This window comes from Chrysochloris asiatica, unplaced genomic scaffold (genome assembly GCF_000296735.1).
Source record: "Chrysochloris asiatica unplaced genomic scaffold, ChrAsi1.0 scaffold00030, whole genome shotgun sequence".
Classification (NCBI taxonomy): domain Eukaryota; kingdom Metazoa; phylum Chordata; class Mammalia; order Afrosoricida; family Chrysochloridae; genus Chrysochloris; species Chrysochloris asiatica.
The window spans coordinates 8,109,455-8,130,416 of NW_006408548.1; the positions used below are offsets into that span (position 1 = coordinate 8,109,455).

Genomic DNA, 20,962 nt, shown 5'->3' on the forward strand with positions numbered 1-20,962 from the left:
GATTTGTGTCAACAGTTAAGACAAAGTTCATGAAAAGTCCCAGCATTTTCCCAATTCTTGCCGTTGCCATGATTTCTTTTATCAACAAATTTTCTTCAAATGAAGAAAAACATTTTCTCTTAAACTGTACAGTTTTTTTTTTTTTCATCCTAAAAACTCAGTCTTAAATTTTTGTACCAGTTGAAACTGGCACAATATTTCAATTCTTCCTTGATTTTTATAACAAGACATTGTTGACAGCTTGCCTCTAGAGCCTTTGACGTCCTTAAAATTAAGGCAATTAAGATTCAAGATAAATCTGTCCTAAATTTTAAAAAGAAAAAAAACACAACCAAAAAACAAAATAAACAACAAACAAATGTAACCCCACTAGATTTAAACAAGAAGGAAAACAGAGTAAGAGTAGCTTAATTACTGAGGAAGACAATTTCTTTCCATTTCTGCTTGCCCAAACTCTTGACATCAGTTTTGAGGTTAAAAAAAAAAAGAAAAGGAAAAAAAAAAATCTATCTACACCTTCAGTTAAATTCTGAATTTAAATGTTCTTCCAGATAAAATGTCAACCTTGATATTTGTTTTGTAGTTTCATTTTTGTTTGTTTGTTTGTTTTCCCTTCCTCTTCTGGGATTTTTTCCTTTAATTAAAAAAAAAAATATGGTGACAAAAATAAAATTGTCAGACCACATGAAGGAACCATTTGCACAGCACATAAAAACACTTTGTTTTCATTGGGTAAAGTAGAAAATTAAAAAAATAAAAATTAAGAAAAAAAAAAAGCACTCAGTTGACGTCTGTACAAACTGGAAGCCAACTTCCTGTTCAATGAAGTGTCTTCATTCAAGGCAAAGTTTCAGAGGGACATTCTTCAGTCCTGTTTACGGTCTGTGAAAACAATCGAATGAAAGTAGTCAGTAAATTAGAGTAAATTCAGAATCATCCTCTGTGCTCATTTCTTGAAAGGTAACAAGCTCTTATGGTATGACTCCTTCCTCATGAAAGCTATACAAATATGTTAGGGTTCTGGGGATGCCAAGTTCTGCTATTTTCACACAAATACATATTCATATCATAGAGTTTAGCCAAGTCAAAAACCCAGGCTCATAGATCAAGAATATCTTTCAATTCAAAAGCAGTAATACTATATAGCCAGACACACAATACTCTCTATGTACACAAAATTTAATTTTCAATGTCTGGATGATGTTTTGTCTTTCCCACAGATTCTTTCAGGAGTTCTGTACCATCAGAAATCCTATGGGAATCATTACTATCTCAGTCAACAAGTACAAAGTCCCTCTTATATACTCAAGATATAGCATTGGATGGAAGAACAAGGTAGATAAGGGAACACTGAGGCAGGTTTGTATGGGCTAAGTGGGACAGAGGTAAATAGTTATGTATGCTCAAACTTGGAACAACAGGGCTCTGTGATACAGGGATCGAGGCATAGACTGAAGAGAGGAAATAATGTTAAGATGCTTGATTGTCTTATTAATATTGGTTTCTCTTGCCTACTATTGCAAAATCGACAATTGAATGGGATAGAAAAGAATATCGGGAAACACGATTACTGATAGCTTGTAAGCGTGTCTTCAGCCTACAACTGATTGGAATACCTAAAAGGGGTTCTAGAACTTGCCCAGTGAAATAGACTTCTTACAGAGCCTTTGTAGTGTATAGGACCTTAGGTGGAAACCTGAGCCTCATCTAGTACTTTCTGAGATGGGACATTTCCACTTGAAAGGACAAACAGATCAGCCTGGAACAGCTAAAGTAACAGAAGATATTTCTTGAAAGATATAGCACTGGAATGTATGATGTCTTCTGGTATTGGCTAAGTCTGATTACAAAAGCCTTTATCAGCTCAGTAAGTAAGGTAGTTAAGAGGTCAATACAGCTTTGTTCCCTTTCCTTTTCTCTTGCTCACCGCATCCTCACCAAGATGTTAAGTTCTTGAGATCAGGGTTTATATTTTGCTTTATTTTTACTTTAGTCTCCCAGCATCTTATAAAGCGGTGTGCACATAATACGTTTTTAACTAGATACATATTCTTTTTATGTGATATAATTCTGCTATATTGTGAGGAGGGCTCCTGGTGTGGCGCTGGACTGCTAGCCACAAAGTTGGCAGTTCAAACCCACCAGCAGCTCCTTGGAAACCCTATACAACTATGAGTTGGAACTACCTAGACAACAGTTAACAGCAACAAAAATATTGTGAGCATGGCGCTTGACTAGGCAGTGTTTCACTCTGTTGTGCATACTGTCGCTATGAGTTGGAATGAACTTGAAGGCCCAAATAGTAACAACAACAACGACTACTGCTACATTGCAGGGATGTTTCCAGTAGGTTGGTTTTAGCTCTTTTGCCAACAGATTAGGATTTTACTTAACACAATCAGTGGTGTGTTAAGAAGGACCTTTCTACTGTCTGGTCATCTTTAGATTAACACATCTTCTTCATAATTTCTGATAGCCATGTAGTCAATTTAGTTAAGATGCTTCCTATCTGTTGGATATGGTGGTACAAGTTGTTTACAATATAAAACTCAGAACTCAGAGGGTAAGTGAAGGTTAAATTTCAGTGCACAGTCTTCTCCCCAAGCTATGCCTCTGGTCTTCAGCTGTATATGTGCTAAGCAAAGTTGTTGTTGTTAAGTGCCTTAGTGACCCTGTATAGGTTTCTGAGGAGCAGCTAGTGAGTTTGAACCATTGACGGTGCAGTTCAGAACAACCTTGCAGTCTAGTGCTTCTTCTATAGCACTGCACCAGGAACCCCTAAGCAAGGAGCAAGGAGACCTTATTAAAACTTAAAAAGCACTTCCCTCCCACCATCAAAGTTTTGAACTGTTGTGACTTTGAGCCTCACAGTTGTCCAGAGGGGTTAATTTTTTTTTTTTTTTTCAATTTACAAAACAAAAAAGCAATAATAAAAACTATCATATGAGTTAGCCTTAGCTGTTATGAACCTAGCTCTGGTAGCGTAGTGGTTACGAATTGGGCTGTGAGCCTCATGGTCAGCAGTTCGAAACTACCAGCTGTTCTGCGGGAGAAAGAGAAGGCTTTCTACTCCCGAAAAGATTTCCAGCCTTGGAAACCCTGTACAGCGTCGCTATGAGTCGGAATCGACTCCACAGCACATAACAACAACAACAACAACAAGGATCAAGTAAGGAAAGTAACTAGTTAATAGATGGATACTTCAGTTTTTAACCAATAGTTTTGGTCTTTAGAAATAATTTTTGCTGTAGCATAAGTACTGGACAGCAAGTCAATTTGGGCTAACAGGTTGGCAGTTCAAACTCACCAGTTGCTCCTTCGAAACCCTATATAGGGTGGCTATGAGTTAGAACCAACTCAGTGGCTCTTAACAACAAACAAGAGCAAGTAGAGTTTCTTCCAAGTAGAAATGCAATTACCATTTTCATAATAGCAGCAACAATAAGATACATGTATTAGTAATAGTCATGGACATTACGGTCTGCATTTTAGTTGCCTTTCTACAACTTTGCAAACGATAGATTTGCTCCATTTATTCCTAAAAGTCTATCCTCCTGTGAAGGAAAACCTTGTTAGTTGTTGTTGCTTGGTTTTTGGCCTGTTCTTTACTCCAATCTTGTCTTCCACACTCATTAAGCAGAAAATACCTACATCATAAATCTCTATGATAGCTGCTCCATGATTGGGGTCTTACTCAATGGGCTGAACTGATATAGAAGCTCCTCATTGCTCAGTTACTTTGGATGCACTGCTTTCAGAATCATCCATATTTATGAGCTAGGCTGTAGCTACTTTCAGGTTTTATAACTTTATACAAATGTTTTTAATAGCCCTCTTCCATCATTTGCTGGGTCCTTAACATGACCCCATTGCTACATGAAAACAAATGAGGAGAAATAAATAGTTTCTCTTTACATTTTCATGTTTGCTAGCTGAAGTTTGAAGGAAGAGGGTGTTGCTATATGATAGAAGTGAATTCGCTTCTGCCCACCTTCTCTGTCCTACATCAAGTGTGAAAGTGCACATTTGCATAATGCTTATGGATTGCATTGATATCTGCAAAAATAGAAGGCTTTATATTTTCAAAGTTGTGATCATTAGCAACAAACACATTCTCAGTAGGCCAGTGAGACTACTTTGGAAACAAAACAGGCTGCAACTTAAAAAGAGAAAATTCTATGAATAAGATGTGTACGAAAGCAGTTTGCAAGCTGTAAAGCATTGTGTAAATAAAACACATTACAACTCACAAACTTGAATGACATATAATGTTGGTAATCAAGGATATAATGTGTACATGTATAAGAAATTGGTGTTCATGGTAGCTCTCGTGGACCTTGTGCAGTTAGAGAAAACTGAAGAATAAAAAGATGGCAATACTGGGGTTAATATAAGGGTCTCCCCAGGCAGTAAGAATGGTGGAAGATGAGGTATTTGATTAAACTTAAGAGCACAGAATCATTTTGAACTCTCCAATTCCCCTTTCCTTCCCCAGAAAAATGGAGGGAACAAATTGGAAAGTAGTAATGCACCAGACTGCAAAGCCGTTTGAACTGCAAGATCGGAAGTTCAACTCACCAGCTGCTCCTTGGAAACCCTATATGGGTCGCTATGGTTCAGAATCGACTCGATGGCACTTAACAACAACAAACTATAATCTTAGGACTCCTGCTGTGGTGCTGGAAAATTAGTACTGAACTGTGAACCACAAGGTTGGTAGTTCAAACCCACCAGCTGCTCCTTGGAAACCCTATCCAAGGTCACTATGAGTTGGAATCGACTTGACGGCACACAACAACAGTAAACTATGATCTTAGAATTCTAGACTTTTAGAGCTAAACGAAGTCTTGTTGCTGGTTCCGAACCATAGTGACCCTGGATAGAGTTTCAAGGAGTGGCTGGTGAGCTTGAACAATCGACCTTGAGGTTCAAATTGACTTTGCAGTCCAGCACATTAGCCCACAGTGCCACAGTCTTAGAAATCATTTAATGATTTACCATTATTCAGTGTTTTCTTCTGACACACTAGCTTTATGATGCTTTGTAAAAAGGGGGGGTTTTGTAGGCTAGAGTTTGGGAAATGCTGTACACTGTATGGTCACGAAAGATCTCTGATGACGCAATGGGTTAAGTGTTGGTTGCTAAGCCAAAGGTCAGCAGTTTGAACCCACCAGTCACTCCATAGGAAAAGATGCAGTAATCTGCTTTCATAAAGATCAACAGCCTCAGAAACCCTATGGAGCACTTCTCCGATTTACAGGGTTGCTGTGAGTGAATGGCATTCATGGGGAGTAGATTTTGTTTTTTCTATTCCCCCAGGAGTTACTGTGTAGTGCAAACAGAAAGATACTTGACCACTAACCAGAAAGTTGAAGGTTCAAATCCACTTAAAGGCTCTTAGGAAGAAAGGCTTGGTAATCTCCCTTTGAACGCTTACACCATTAAAAATCCTACAGAGCTCAGTTCTACTCTGATACTCATAGTGATGAATCGGGGTTGCCAAAAATTGGGAATCAACTCCATACAGGATTACCTACAGCTCAACTATACATGTGATTGTGTGCAAACAAAGAAGGATAGCAACATTTTTAAAGAATATTTTTTGAGAGAATATAATCTTCTAATTAGTATCAAACTACACATCATGTAGGCAATCCCAATTGTTTTATACTTCTTTCACAATTTAATATGTTTAATAACAAACCACCTTTTTGAATTTCATAGGAGGGCAGCATGCACCCTAATCCTTTAGAAGTAAAGCATTTGAAGATTTCATCTGGCCCTCTAAAAGATCTTGTCCATTACCATTTTTTAATATCTTTGAAGAGAATAATTAAGAAACACATTTCACAGAGCTTGATGTCCTGTTTCCTAATTTAATTTTACCATTCAATGTTTTCCTCTCACCCCATACAACTTCAGGGCTTGGCAGTAAATTTGCCTTTAGCATTAGCAATCTAATTTACATCCTTTAAACACAGATCAAACCCCCTGGGCACAAGTTCAAACCACTCATCTTTCAGTTGTTGTTGTTGGTATGTGCCGTACAGTCAATTCCAATTCATAGCGACCCTGTACAGGGTTTCCAAGGCTGTAATTTTTACAGGAGCAGAAAGCCTCATCTTTTTCCCACGGAACAGCTAGTAGTTTCGAACTGCTGACCTTGCGGTTCTCAGCCCGATTTGTAACCAGTACCCTACCAGATCTTTCAGTTGGCCAAGCACAAAACCACAGATGGATTGGCAAAATGGCAGCATCAATGGGATCAAGTGTGGCAACAATTGTGAGGTTGGCCCAGGATCAGGCAGTGTTTCCTTCTGTTGTGCAGAGAGGGTTGTTATGAGTCGGTACCGACTAGATGGCACCTAACAACAACAACCCACTAGCCCGCGAATAATTTTCCTTAACACCCACTCCCTGTAACCATCATAGATTGGTTCTTTTATCAAAAAAACCTTTTCTCTCTCTCCCCTTTTTTTTTTCTTTTTGCAATATCAGTCTCATGCATTGTTTTTTTGTGACTGACTAATTTCATTCAGCATAACGTTGTGTGGTGTTTCACAGATTTATCATTATCCATTGTTTTTCATTGTTCCATTGTGTTTATGTACCAAAAGTTGTTTAACAGTTTTTCTGTTGATGGGCATTTGGGCTATCACCATTTTTTCGATATGTTACTTTGGACAGCACATTGAAGGATTCTGTTTTTCTATCCATTTTTCTATGTATCTTGATTGGTGCATTTAATCCATTTATATTCAGTATAATTATCAATAAGTATCAAATTATTGTTGTCATTTTTCTATGGTGCTGATGGTGTCTTTGTTCCACATTAATTTTCCATGCTGACTTTGTTTGTTGATGGATTTTCTTTTCAATTTCATTTCTGTTATGTTAATGTTTACTAAATCTTTCTGATTTTCTTCTTTTTTTTTAAATTTTGATGCGCAGGTGTCTTATTTTTCTTTGAGGTTACCCTGTAATTTAGTCATTGTTTCCCTGCTTAAAACACTCAGTTTTATCTTAAAATCTACTTAACTTCCTTGCCATTTGGAAGTTCTGTATCTACACTTTTTCTTCTTTTTGCTTTGTAGTTGAGTTCACTATACATTCACAGCTCTGGTTCTCTATCCAGTTTTGTAGGTTTGGTTTACTTTATATACTTCTACATCTGGATTGAGTTCTGGGTGGTGTTGTCATAAATGGTAATCTCAAATTGTTGTCTGTTGCTGTTGGTTCTCAGTCCAAAGAGCACTGTTTAGCATTGTTGGCAAAGTTGGGCAGTCAGTACAATTTCCTTTAAATTCCTTTTTATCGGGAAATGTCCTAAATTTGCTGTTGAATTTAAGGGACAGATCTACTGGGTATATGATTCTTGGTTGGCAATCTTTTTCTTTCATAGTTTTGTATATGTCATTGTATTGCCTTCTTGCCTACAGAGTTTCTACTGAGAAATATGAGCTTAGTCTTATTTGTTCTCCTTTGCAGGTATCTTTTTTATTTTTCTCAAGAAGCTTTCAAGATTCTTTCCTTGTCTTTGATATTGGAAAGTTTGATTATGATATGTCTTGGTTTTCTTATGTGATTTATCCTGTTTGGCGTTTGTTATGCTTTTTGTACACTTATCTTTCATGAAGTTAGGAAAATTTTCTTTTAATCTCTCTTCAACAATTTTCTCTGTGCTTGTCTCTTTCTTTTCTGGAATTCCCATCACCCATAAATTGTTCTTTTTCATGTTGTTCCACATAACTCTTATGCTTTCTTTGAATTGATTCTTTTTTTTTTTTTTTCCTGATTGTTCTTCTAGCATACTAACTAGTATTGAGAGATGTGTCTTCAAGCTCACTAATTTGGGCTTCCATTACTTCACATCTACTCCTTTGCCCTTTTGTTCATTTCTGAGATCTTGGTTTTAACCTTCTGGATTTCTAATTTCAAGTTTTTGTGGAGTTTCAACTTTGCATTTGTCTGTTTGTTTTTGTAGTGTTTTCCTGAATTATTCTAAAGTTAATATTGTGTTCTCTTTGTTCTCCTCAATCTTTCTATCAATCCTCTGAAGGTATACCTGATTATTGTTCTTTTGAATTCTTTCACTGTTGGTTCTATTACCTTTTCTTTCTCAGAAACATCTTCTGGCTCTACATCTTGGTCATTTGTTTAAGCCTTCTCTCTTGTTTCTTTGTGTGAACTAGCATTATCTGTTGTCTCCAGGACATTGTGGGGTTGTTGTATTTCCAAAAACTAACAGCGCAACTGTAGGACCCAGATGGGGAGAAATCTCTGATTGATAGCCTCTTACAATTCAAGGAGTTCATGTGGTGGTATATGCCAGCAAAGTTCCTGACTCTAGATGGAGTTCCTATTGACCTTGTTGTTATCTCTGTTCAGGGATGAAAGTAGTTCATGGGGACCCATGATAGAGCTGGTTTCAGTGTCTGTTAGGACCATAGGAAACCTGGGGGCAGTGTTACTAGTTAAATGCAGGTCTGATGGCTCTGTGTGTTTTGTAGGTTTGGAACCCACCCCACCTGAACCCAGGCACTAAAGCAGCACACTGAAGTGATACAGCCAGCCCCCAACTCATGCTCATGTGGCACCCAAACATGTGGCTACAAAATCCTAGAGAGCATGTACTATGCTGGGGGTGGACAAGGCTGGGAGCTGGTCACATTTCCAATCACCAGAGGAGAGTGGGGCAAATAGAAATTGCTCCTTTTCCATTACTCACTCAAATCTGCTCTTTCTGGCCTCTCTCCACTGCCAAAGCTGCTCACAAGATATTGGAGCCATGTCTGGTTAGTGTTTACCAGTTAGACACTCTCTCTCTCTCTCTCTCTCTCTCTCTGTCCCATCTTGGCTTCTTCTCCCAGCAAGCACTCCATCTACCTCTCTAATCTTTCTTCTGAAGATGAGGGTGCCAGAATTATATCTGTGTCTGTTTTATTTTGTCTTTGTACCTTTGTTGTAGAGGGTCCCTGGAGTGCATCTGCCTAGTCCACCATCTTGCCAGAAGTTCCAAGAACCCATGTTTTAATTTGAAAAGTTAAATCTGAAATATTAAAATGTTTGCAGACATAGGTACTGGACATAACTCCTTTAGTTACAGGCACACCATTTATTTTTATCAAACTTTTCTTCTACAACATTCTGTTATAGTTTACTTTCAAATAACATTAGTATAGACATTGTGGTTTTACATGTATGTGTGATGGGGTTTAACTAGTTTTTAAGGAGAACTCAACTGCCCTAATCAGAATTTCACACCCCACAGGAGGTCAGCTAGCATTTAATGAGAAAGGTCAGAGGTTTGTACAGTACTTTAAGCTATCCGTATCTCAATTAGCATAATGATTGTTAGAAATGGGTTACCTGATGAAAGTAGTGGGTTGGCAATTAACCTAATGGATGCTGGAAATGAGCTGTCATTTGTGAAATTCGGAATATTCAAGATAAGTGGATTGGCTAACATAGTTACAGAGTCTCCATTCTATGTGAACAACCTGTGCTAAAATTTAGAGAAATCTATAGTCTGTAACTTTAGAGATATTGCTCGAGGCTTGAACTCTAAATGGGTCTGACATGGGGTAGAAGATAAAAGTCTTGGTGTGGCTCTGTAGGATAAGCAGCAAACTGCTAACTTCAAAGTCAACAGTTCAAACCCATCAGCTGTCCCTTAGAAGCCCTATACAAGGTTGCTATGAGTCAGAACTGACTCGACAGCACGTAACAGCAACAACTATAAGGAAAACCTGTAGAGATTGTCAAATCTATATGAGTGAATGTTTCATGTAAAATAAGATTACTTTAAAGAACAGAGCTAGGACAGAACTTTATCAAGTTTACAGAGCAAGTTGGATAAATTATTTTGTGCTTGTTTTCTACTAAATGCTTATTAAATGATTATCTCTGTAGGTGCCCTTACCATCAAAACCAGTTGTCATTCAGTTGATTCCAACGCTTGGTGACCCCATGTGTGCAGAACAGATCTGCACTTCATAGGATTCCCAAGGCTGTGACATTTGGAAGCAGATTGCCAGATTTTTCTTCCAAAGCATCTCTAGATGGGTGAGACTTTCTTTCTATTTTACTGAGACAAGAAAGCTTAATGATTTGCACCATCCAGGGACTCCTTAGGTGTAGATCCCTCAGATTTTTCCTGGTGATAGTTATCTATGAATGGGAACCCAGTTGTTTACATGACCCAAACATTTAACTCAATTCCTAGTGTCTTCCTTGAGTAACTTTGACGAATCTCATTTCTTGCCTGACACAAGCTAGCTTTCCTTGGTGGAAATTGATCAAAACTTGATAGAGTCACATTAATTATTTCAAAATCATTGTCATCCATGATTTTATTTGAGTCAGGATGCTGTCTTTCAACACTTTGTTATTGTTCTTACAAGTCAAAATCTCTTAGTACTTTGCATCTTGTCAAAAATGAGGAAGTTAAGACTATAAACAGAGCCTGCTAAAACTATCATCTCTGGGATGATAGAATACACTCCCTGTGGAACATCCTGTAACACACACTCCTGTATGATTGCAAAGAAAAATCCTTTTAATCCAGGTAACCTTTTCATAATATCTGCCACTCTGAGGGCATTACTACTCCTGGTAATGCTTTGGATTAGGCATTCAGTTGCTAACAACCAGAGCGCCAAGGGAGAAAGATGAGGCTGTCTAATCTTCTAAACATTTGCAGTCTCAGAAATGGTTGAATGGACTCAATGGTACTTGGTTTGGTTTTGGGTTATGAAGACATGGGAAAAAGGGTTTCATGCCTTTCTTTTGTCTGTGGAAACCCAGCACTATTAGCCAGAGAATCCATGGTTCAAGAGTCTATGACCCAAGATCATTGTATGCTGTGGTGAAGGTTGACCTGACCCAGAAAGACCATGTCTGCCTCTGGTGGAAAACCATTGAGAGTCTTCATACCCACATGCACACCAGGTGGAGTTTCAGTTATAGAACCCAGCACCATGCCAGGAGACAGAATCCTTACCCTCAAGGGGTTACAATTAAGTATACGATTTGACTTACTAAGGTTGAATGCAACCCTACTTTTGAGGACATTTAAACAGTTAAAAGATTTACAAGACTAATTTCAGAGTTCCTTAAGTATTTCAATGAAAAAACTTCCTTTGGTGCTGTTGTTAAGTGCTGGCAGTCAGTCGTTTCTAACTCATAGTGACCCTGTAGAGTGTTTCTGCCAAGTGGTTGATGGCTTTGAACCACTGACCTTGTGGTTAGCAGTCCAGTGCTTATCCTACAACACCAAACCAGGACTCTGAATTCATTGCAAGAATGAACAAAGTCTGTTTTTCACTACCAAACGGGCCCTCCTGGGATTAAAAAAAAAAAAATCTCATTTGCTTCTGTTAGTGGTTGAGATAGCTCTATTATTTTGCTGGGAAATTTAAAGTCCTACTTGCTTTTTTTCCTTATTTCAGTCTATCCCCAGCCTGACATTTTCCACCAGTATTATGCCTGCCACCATCTCATTTCAGATCTATGTTAACTCTTGTCTTGATCAACACAATACTAGCACTGTCTATTTTCATGCCTTCTAATCTGTTGTCTATTTAAACTAACAGAGCATTCCTAGAACATAGGAAAAATTGTCCAAAGCCTTCAGTATGGCACCCAAAATTAGAATCTGGAGACAATCTAACATGCTTTTTTTTTCTTTTCAAAGTGTGGTAAATATATAGGAATCAAGACATTTGCGGTTTCAACAATCAGCAATTGAACTCTTTTTACTACTTTATTGCTCTGCTTCTACTTGTTGAAGAAATGCCCTGAGCCTTTCCACTCATGAACTTTGGCCAAAATGTTTCTCTTTGAGACATCACTACTTCCTGCAAGTCCCAGCTGTAACTGTTACAACCTCCACTAAAGCTGAATAATCCAGGAAAAATTGTGTTCTCTTATTAGTCAATTGGAGTCCTGGTGTGGCACTCTGGGTTAATGCACTGGGCTGTAAAGAACTGCAAGATCAATGGTTCAAGCTCACCAGCCACTCCTTGGAAACCCACACAGGGTTGCTGTGGGTCAGAACTGACTTGACAGCACTTAACAACAACAACAATTAGTCAGTTGGATTCCTGGTATGGTGCTGTGGGTTAATGCTTTGGACTGCAAAGTCGGTTTGAACCTCAAAGTTGGTGGTTCAAGGTCACCAACCGCTCCTTGAAAAGCTTATACAGAGTTGCTATGAGTCATAATTGACTCTGTGGCACTTAACAACAACAACATTAGTCACTTGCTGTTGTTAGTAAGTGTTGTCCAGTGGTTCTGATGCATAAGGTTTCTGAGGCTTTAAATCTTCACAGGAACAGAAAGACTTAACTTTTTCCCGCGGAGCAAATGGGGAGGAGGAGGGAGCTTAAAAGGCAGACTTTCTGGTTCACAGTCCAGTGCAATCATGCTGTTGTTGTTGTCAGGTGTCATTGAGTCGGAACCGACTCATAGCGACCCCATGCACAGCAGAACAAAACAATGTCCGATCCTGGGCCAACCTCACTACCGCTGCCACACTTGAATCCATCAATGATGCCACCTGGCTGATCCATCTCATGGGGGGTCTTCCTCTCTTTCTCTGACCCTCCATCTTACCCAGCATGACATCCTTCTCTAGCGACTGTTCCCTCCTGCTTATCATACAGAGCCACAATACTCCCCTTATTAGTCTGTTGTCATTATTAATTGCTGATGAATCGGTTTTGACTTATATACCTGTATAGGAAAACCTGTCTAGAGCTTCCGAGGAGTTTGAACTACCAACCTTCTGGTTCAAACTGACCTTGCCATCCAAGAACCCTATTAACCTGGTAATTTAAAAAAAGAGTCCTTTTCATTTCCTTGTGTGCATTATAGGCATCTTGTTTATCTATATGTCTAGATCTAGAACTTAATTATAAGCTCTTGAGGGTAGAGATCCTATCTTTTCATATCTATCATACCTGACATAATGCTGTAGCTGATTAAGTGAGACCTGGCTATGAAGGTGGGTAGGAAGACATTCAGTGGACTTCCATGATAGGCTGAGACATTATCTCTAGGTCAGGTAGAGTAAGTACTTCAAACCCTACTATAGCATATAATGGTTGTGGAAAGATGTTTTGCTCCTGGGTAGGGGCAATCTACTCAGTGGGTTTAACATGCTTAACAATGCTTCTGTGTGACCTCCCTTGAGACCAAATCTTAAATATTTATTAATTCATTTTCTACCACCAGAGCCTTTTTTTGAATTCTGCTTCTGTGCTTTCTTTAGATAGTTTTCTGATCAATTGGTTAATAGTGAGTTTAGTCCATGTTGTTGTTAGCTATCATTAAGTTAGTTTTAAGTCCTCTTTGCTCTCAGCAGGCCAAGTTCTGTCATCTATGTATCATAGGTTGTTAATGACCCTTTCTCCATTCTTGATGCCATGTTCTTCTTCATATTATCCAACTTTTCAGATTATTTGCTCAGCATACAGATTGAATAAATATGGTGAAAGGATACAATGCAGGCACGCAACTTTTTTTTATTTTAAACCATTCAGTATCTCCTTGTTCTGTTTAAATAACTTAGTCTATGCACAGGTTCCTCATGAGTACAATGCAATGTTCTGGAATACCCATTCTTCTCACTGTTGTCCAGAGTTTGCTATGATCCGTACAGTCAGATGCCTTTGCATAGTCAATAAAATCCAAGTGAACATCTTTCTGGTACTGTAGGATAAGCACTGGATGGCTAACCACAATGTCAACAGTTCAAACTCATGAGCCCCTCCTCGGAAACCCTATACAGGGTGGCTATGACTAGGAACTGACTTGACAGCACTTAACAACAACAACATGCTTTCAATCAAACCCCACCTGAGGTCAGCCATGATATTCCTAGTTCCATGCCCTCTTCCGTATTAGGCTCCACGTTGATGTATTTCCCCGTCAGTAACTGTTCTTTAGTTATTTTCAGCAACATTTTAATTGCATGTGATATTAATGATTCTGTTCAATGATTTTCATATTCCATTGGGTCGCCTCTCTTTGGAATGGGTACAAATTTAGATCTCTTCCAATCAGATGGCAAGATAATGTCTGTATTTCTTGGTATACACTTGTGAGAGCCTCGCCAACTGAATCAGTTGGCTGAAATATTTCAGTTTGTATTCCATCAATTCCTGGAGCCTTGTTTTCCGTCAATGCCTTCAGTGCAGTTTTGATTTATTCCTTCAATACCACTGGTTCTTGACATAAGCTATCTGTTGAAATGGTTTAATATCAAACAGTTCTTTTTGGTACAGTGGCCCTGTATATTCCTTCTACTTTTGATGCTTCCTGCATCATTCAGTATTTTGCCCATAGAATCCTTCAATATTTCAAATTGAGGCTTAATTTTTTTCTTCATTTCTTTTGGCTTGAAAAATGTTGAGCATGTTCTTCTTTTTTTGTGTTCTAACTGCAGGCCTTTGTATTTTTCATTGTAATACCTGACTTTGTCTTCTCCAGCTACCCTTTGAAATTTTCTATTCTTCCATTACCTTTATGCTCTATATGCTTAAGAGCAAGTTTCAGAGTCTCTTCTGACATTCATTTTGGTCTTTTCTTTCTTTCTTGCCTTTTTTGTAACCTTGTTTTGTATCCCTCCTTTATAAAATTCTTGATGTCATCCCATAACTCTTCTGGTCTTTGGTCATTAGTGTCTAATGCATCTGTTTTATAGATTGTCTCTAAATTCAGGTGGGATATATTCCAGGTCATATTTTGGCTCTCATGAACTTTTCATTTTCTTTAGCTTCAGCCTGAATTGCTATATGAACTACCGATGGTCTGTTTCATAGTCAGTCCCTGGCTTTGTTTGGGTTGATGATATTGAGCTTCTAAGGAGCCATGGTAGTGTAGTTTGAATTTAGCAGGCACTCTGCAGGAGAAAGACGAGGCTTTCTGTTCCTGTTAAGACTTACAGTCTCAGAAACCTTATTACAGGATCGCTATGAGTCAGAACTGACTAAATGGCACACAATCACCACCACCACCACTGAGTTTCTGCATCATCTCATCCCACAGATGCAGTCAATTTTGACTGCTGTGTATTTCACCTGGTGAGATCCACATGTAAAGTCAGTCACCTTTTATATTGTTGAAAAAGGTATTTGCAAAGAATAGGATGTTGGTCTTACAAAATTCTGTCCTGCAATTTTCAGTGTCATTTCCATCACCAAAGCCATATTTTCCAACTACTGATCCATCTTTGTTTCCAACATTCTCATTCCAATCACCAATAATTATCAGTGCACCTTGAATACATGTTTGATCAATTTCATCAGATGAAATTGGCAGGGTGCTTCCATTACATCATCACTGTCTTTAGTAATTGATTGGTGTGTACATTTGACTAATAGTAGTATTAACTTGTCTTCCTTGTATTGGTATGGACATTATCCAAACAGAGACAGAAATGTACTTAAAGACAGATCTTCAAATATTCTTTTTGACAATGAATATGCCACTATTCTTCCTCAATTTTTCCTTTCTGACATAGTAAACCATATGATTATCTGATTTAAAATGTCCATTACCAATTTATTTCAGCTCACTAATGCCTAGAATATTGATCTTTAAGAATTAAATTTAATTTTTGGTGACTCCCAATGTTTCTAGATTCATACTTTCTACATTTTACTTTCCAATTATTAATGGATAGTTGGAGCGTTTTCTCTTAGCAAATAAAGGTCTTGAAAGCTTTATTCAATTCATGTCATTACGTAGCTTCTTCTTTGAGGAGGCAGCTGTTCCCCAGTCCTATTTTGAGTACCTTTTAGTATGAGGGTCTCATCTTTTGGCACAATGTTCTGTTGCTGTTTGTAAGATATTCATCTTCTGGTACTGTATCTGACAGTGTTCAGCTGCTATTCATAAGGTTTCCAGAGGCTAATCATGCAGAAGCAACCCACTTCCCTTTCTTCCGAGCCTGTCATAGTTTGGAAGCTCTGCTGAAACTGGTCTACCATAGGTGAACCTGCTGGTATTTAAAATACTGGTGGTCTAGCTTTTAGCATCAGAGCAACAAGCACATCATCACAGTAGGACACACTGACAGATGACTTAGAAATTAAACTGCATGAGAGCAGGGGCTGTGTCTATCTTCTCCATTGGTCTTTCCCTAATACCTGGAATACTGCTTGGCGCAGAGTAGGTTCTCAATAAATCATTGTTGATTGCGTGAGTGAATGCATGTTTTTTCATTTATTCACATATCATTAAACTTCTTTTAGGAAGGATCACTCATTTCCTAATTATGCTCTGAACACTAATAATCAGTTTCACCTATACACCAGGTTTCAAGAGGTTTCTAGCAAACAGAGTACTTCTCATCCTCTCTTGTGTATCTCACTATCCTTCACATAGCCAATCACTATTCCTTTGCTAACCTATCACCCAGTGAGCAGGTTGACAAAAAGCCCCAATATGCTTTAAACAGAGTGCTGCTAGTGGCCAATGAGTTGATTCTAACATTCTGACATATGGTGACCCCATGTGTTTCAGCATAGAACTATGCTCCACAGGGTTTCAGGGCGATGACCTTTTGGAAGATCTCCAGGCCTTTCTTCCAAGGTGCCTCTGGATGAGTTAGTAGATCATTTTAGGATAACGGCTGAGTTTTTAAACACTTGCATGATCCAGAAATTCTGAACAAAATGCTAGAGTCTGCCATCCTGTGGTATAGGCAAAAGTGATTCAAACAGACTAGAAGTAAACTGACAAATACAAAACTAATAAAAACACTCCTTCATTTGCTAAGGACCTCACTTGGAAGTTTTGATGTGATAATAATAACACTGTATATTTACATGGTTAAGTTAGATCCTGAGCACATTTAATTTATAGGGCTACCTTTGGGAGCATAACAATATATGGAATCCACTACCTTGATTAATCTTTCAGCAACAAATATATATCTTAATATGCCTTGAGGTTAAAAAGGAATGATGATTTAAAAAAAAAAAAAAAGAACAACACTTTGCAGACAGGCAGGAACATTGGGTAGTTCTTTGTTTACCAGAGATTTGAGTGTTAGCCACAATGGTTTGCAAATGAAGATATCTATATTTCCTTTTTGTCCTTCCTTTGGTTTCAATCAGAAGCTTACAAACTTTAATCTACTCAGCATCAAACCAACAATACTTTGCTTTACAAGTGAAATAAGGAGTTTCAAGAGTAACTCTGATTATCTGATATTTTCCTTATTTAACTCCTGGCACAAACGGTTAAAAGCTTTACTACTAACTGAAAGGTCTGTGGCTTAAAGCCACCCAGAAGAACTGCAGAAGAAAGGCCTGGAAGTTTGCGTCACAGGTATTTGTGCTTTGCAAACTGCACTCTTGTTGTTTTGGAATTTTGAGATTGCCCTGTGATTAAGCCCGCTTGAGGATGAGAAACATGTGATCCAGTCCCTCTAGTCATACAGAAGCTTAGCTGCATACATGACCAGTAGCTGTATACATGAGTGAGTCCAGAAGGAATACCTGTCTGAGGTCAGCCCAAACTGTCCATCCACATAATCACGAGCTAGATGAATGCTTGCCATTACACTAGCATTAAGGGAAAGAGCTTAGCACAGCTGCACTTACTTTGACTGTTGGTAAGAATATGCGGGTGCATGTTCGTTGGATGTGTCCACTGCTATCTGTTGCTGCTGACCACTTGTGTCCTGGGATGATGGTGCCACTGTCTGGGGAGAGGTATCAGCCACAACACCCTGAGGAGGTAAATAAGAACACAAAAGACTTAACTAGTTTTAGCAAAGGAATCTTCCAGATTGATTGAGGAGAATAGCTCTTATCTGTTTGGCTTGAGTTGTTGCTTATAGTGACATGAAATAACTGTAGTAAGTACTCAGACACAAACACAGAGCACATTTGGATAAAGACTGAAGAATTCATTCCATTGTGTCACTAAAATGTCTTAGCACCAGAAGACCTTGGAACAGCCAAAGTGCAGACGATTATTTTGCTCATACTTGGTACTTGAAAACCATGGTTGCATAGTCACATCAAATGACAATTTATGAATTTGAAAATTCATGCAGTATACCTATGTTGTTGTTGTGAAGTGCCATTGAGTCAATTCCAACCCCCAGAGATCCTGTAAAGGTTTCTGAGGAGCAGCTGGTGAGCTTGAGCCAACAACATTGCAGTTCAAACAGCTTTGCATTCTGGCGCATTAACCCACAACACCACACCAGGACTCCCGCAGGATTCCTATAAGGAACTTACACTCAAACATTTAACTCGAGCCATGCACTGTACCATTTCTATGATTTGTCAAAATAGTGGAATCTAACCTCAATAAAAATCTATTATCAAATTTTGGATTTCTTCATAAAGGGCAGTGCTAAGTAGGTTTTCCCTTCAGCGATTTGTTTTGTTTTGCACAACAATACCGGAAATTCATTTAGAGATTTCATAAAAGGAAAACTTGTCTTTCATTTTAGCTTGCTTTGACCTTCACCATTTCTATTTCTTGTTCCACATAGATGCCAGCAAGAATGAATTTCTGGTGGTGGTCATCAACAAGGACATATGTTTAGTTTTGAAAAAAGTGTAGGTGTTTTGTTTATTTGTTTGTTTGTTTGTTTGTTTTCATTATAAGAAAAGGAGCCCTGGTGGCGCAGTGATTAAGCAATTGGCAGATAACTGAAAGACTGGCAGTTCAAAGCCACCAACTACTCTTCAGGAGAAAGGTGCAGTCTGATTCTGAAAACCTGATGGGGCAATTTGGCTCAGTCTTATTGGGTCACTATGAGTCCGAAAAATGCAACAGACACAGGTTACAGGCAGGCATAAGAAGGACTTCTATCTGAACCCATTCTTTTAGCATTATTTATAGCCTTGGACCCCTTAAGTGATTTTGGGTTTAAAATATTCCAGGTCAATTCTTGGTCACTAAATCTTTCTGTGGCATGGTAGGATAAAGCACTGGACTGCAAGTCAGATTGAATCACAAGCTCAGTGGTTCAAACTCATCAGCTGCTCCTTGGAAACCCTATACAGGTTTGTTAGGAGTCAGAAAGGACTTGATGGCACTTAACAACAACAGTAAAGATACTGGAGAAAGAAAGAAAGAAATCTTGGAGATTATTCTTTCTGTATGTCTTTATACTTCTTTTTGTGTTGTGTTTTGTAAGTTTTTATTGTGATTTGAATGAAAATTTACAGAACATATTTGTTTTCTATTTAACTATTCATGTACGTTTTGTGTTGTGACACTGAAATAGATGTAACAGCACTCTTCCTATTTCTGTCTTGTTTGCCATTTCCATTCATCTTTTCTTACTCATTCCTGACTTCTGAGCTTTATTCCAAAGCAAATGCTGCCCTTTGATCTAGTATGGTTGATTATTTTAAGGAGTATGTACCCTCTGGTGTTACTGGACATCCAATATAACTTTCTGTTGTTTGGCTGAGAGTTGAGCCATGGGGTGAATGTAGTTCCTCGTCTGAATGAAGGGCCATAATCTCAAAACCTCACCAATCTATTTCACCAGTAAGCCTGGTCTTTATTTTTAAGATTTTTAATTTTGTTCACATTTTTCTCCCATGCTATCTTGTACCCTCTCCTTTCAGAGCTGTCAGCAATGGTAGATGGGCCCTGGGGGTGGAGGTTCACTAATTCATTCATTCTTTTGACTAATTGTTTTGATGCCTCTTTGACTTTTTTCACTTTTCTTTGCTCCAGAGAAGGAGAAACCAATAGTTTCACCTGTATTGATCACTCACAAGCTTTTAAGAGTGAGTGGTAAACATTGTCATTGTGGACTATATTATACTATTTGACCTTGATATACCCCAAAACTATGTTCCTGGGTGCCAAGTCCACTGTTTCATTCTCTAAGTGTTTGGTTGTGGCTAAGACGTTTACATACTTTTGCCTCTTGTTTGCTCTACTAGATACAGCTCATACAATTATGCTTGTAGTAATTTCACCTGCCAAACCTGAGCATGGTTTTAAGTATAATCCTTTTCACCGATTCCTATCTATTCATCTTGCCTGTCTGCCTATTTTTCTGATAATGCAGGACTATATATGTAGTAGTATTTATCTTTGTTGTCTATAACTCTTGTGCACATCTCTGTGTATTCCTTTTCTTACTGACTGTTTACTGATCAACCCTTATTACCTTTCTTTTCTCACCCTTACCCTTGCATCACTGGTAATCATCAAATATATTTTTTCTGTATGTAAATCTTTCCTTTAAACAAATTTTGGTACATACAGACAATAGAATATTATGCAATGTTAAGTAATGAAGAACTTGTGAAATACCTCAAAACATGGATGAACCTGGAGGACTTTATGCTGACTGAAATAACTCAGTCACAAAATGACAAATACTGTATGAGTCCACAATTATAAAAAGTCAAAGCAAGGTTTACACATGGATTATCCTTTGAATCTGAAAATCATCACTATATTAATTCAACTTTTCTATCCTAATATATCATTTGGTATTGTATATTTCTTTAAACCTCCCACCTACATGTCCTTGATTGGATACTGGTGAATTTTCAGTGAGTGTTATCACATAGAGTAACTAAGGGACATAGTCTCAAAACTTCACCAGTCTTTCAAAAGGAATTCAAAAGTTATCAGTGGTTTTCCTCTTCAGCACAGATTTAAAATATATATCAATGTGTACTTAGATTTTTCTCAATGACAAACATTTCTTCATCTCAGATATAACTGTTACTAAACTGCTTCCAATTAGCCATACACCAAATGTTTCTTATCATTTAATAGTTATCCAAATGTTCAAATTTTTTATATAAGCATAGAACTTTGGTGGTGACAGAGACATGCAATTATGTTGCAGGTATACATTAATAATTAATTGGTTAATTAATAAAAAAATTCCAGTATTCAACTTGGTCTAAGGGATCCACTTGTAGGGTTAACTAAGGCTAGTTAAGGATGACTG

The 20,962-nt window shown here is 38.0% G+C and overlaps 1 protein-coding gene across 9 annotated transcripts in view; it reads right to left on the reverse strand.

The window, feature by feature from the left end:
• Positions 1-658: 658 nt before the first annotated feature.
• RBMS3 (RNA binding motif, single stranded interacting protein 3) overlaps positions 659-20,962 on the reverse strand; it is a 1,190,010-nt gene continuing 1,169,706 nt past the window's right edge. For 5 of the 9 annotated variants that reach the window (XM_006851604.1, XM_006851598.1, XM_006851602.1 and 2 more), the window contains one exon: positions 17,612-17,743. In XM_006851604.1, coding sequence (XP_006851666.1) covers positions 17,612-17,743 — 132 coding nt within the window. Of the gene's footprint in view, positions 883-17,582; positions 17,744-20,962 lie in introns of those variants that run through there. The other 4 variants (XM_006851603.1, XM_006851596.1, XM_006851600.1 and 1 more) reach the window with 3 other exon arrangements.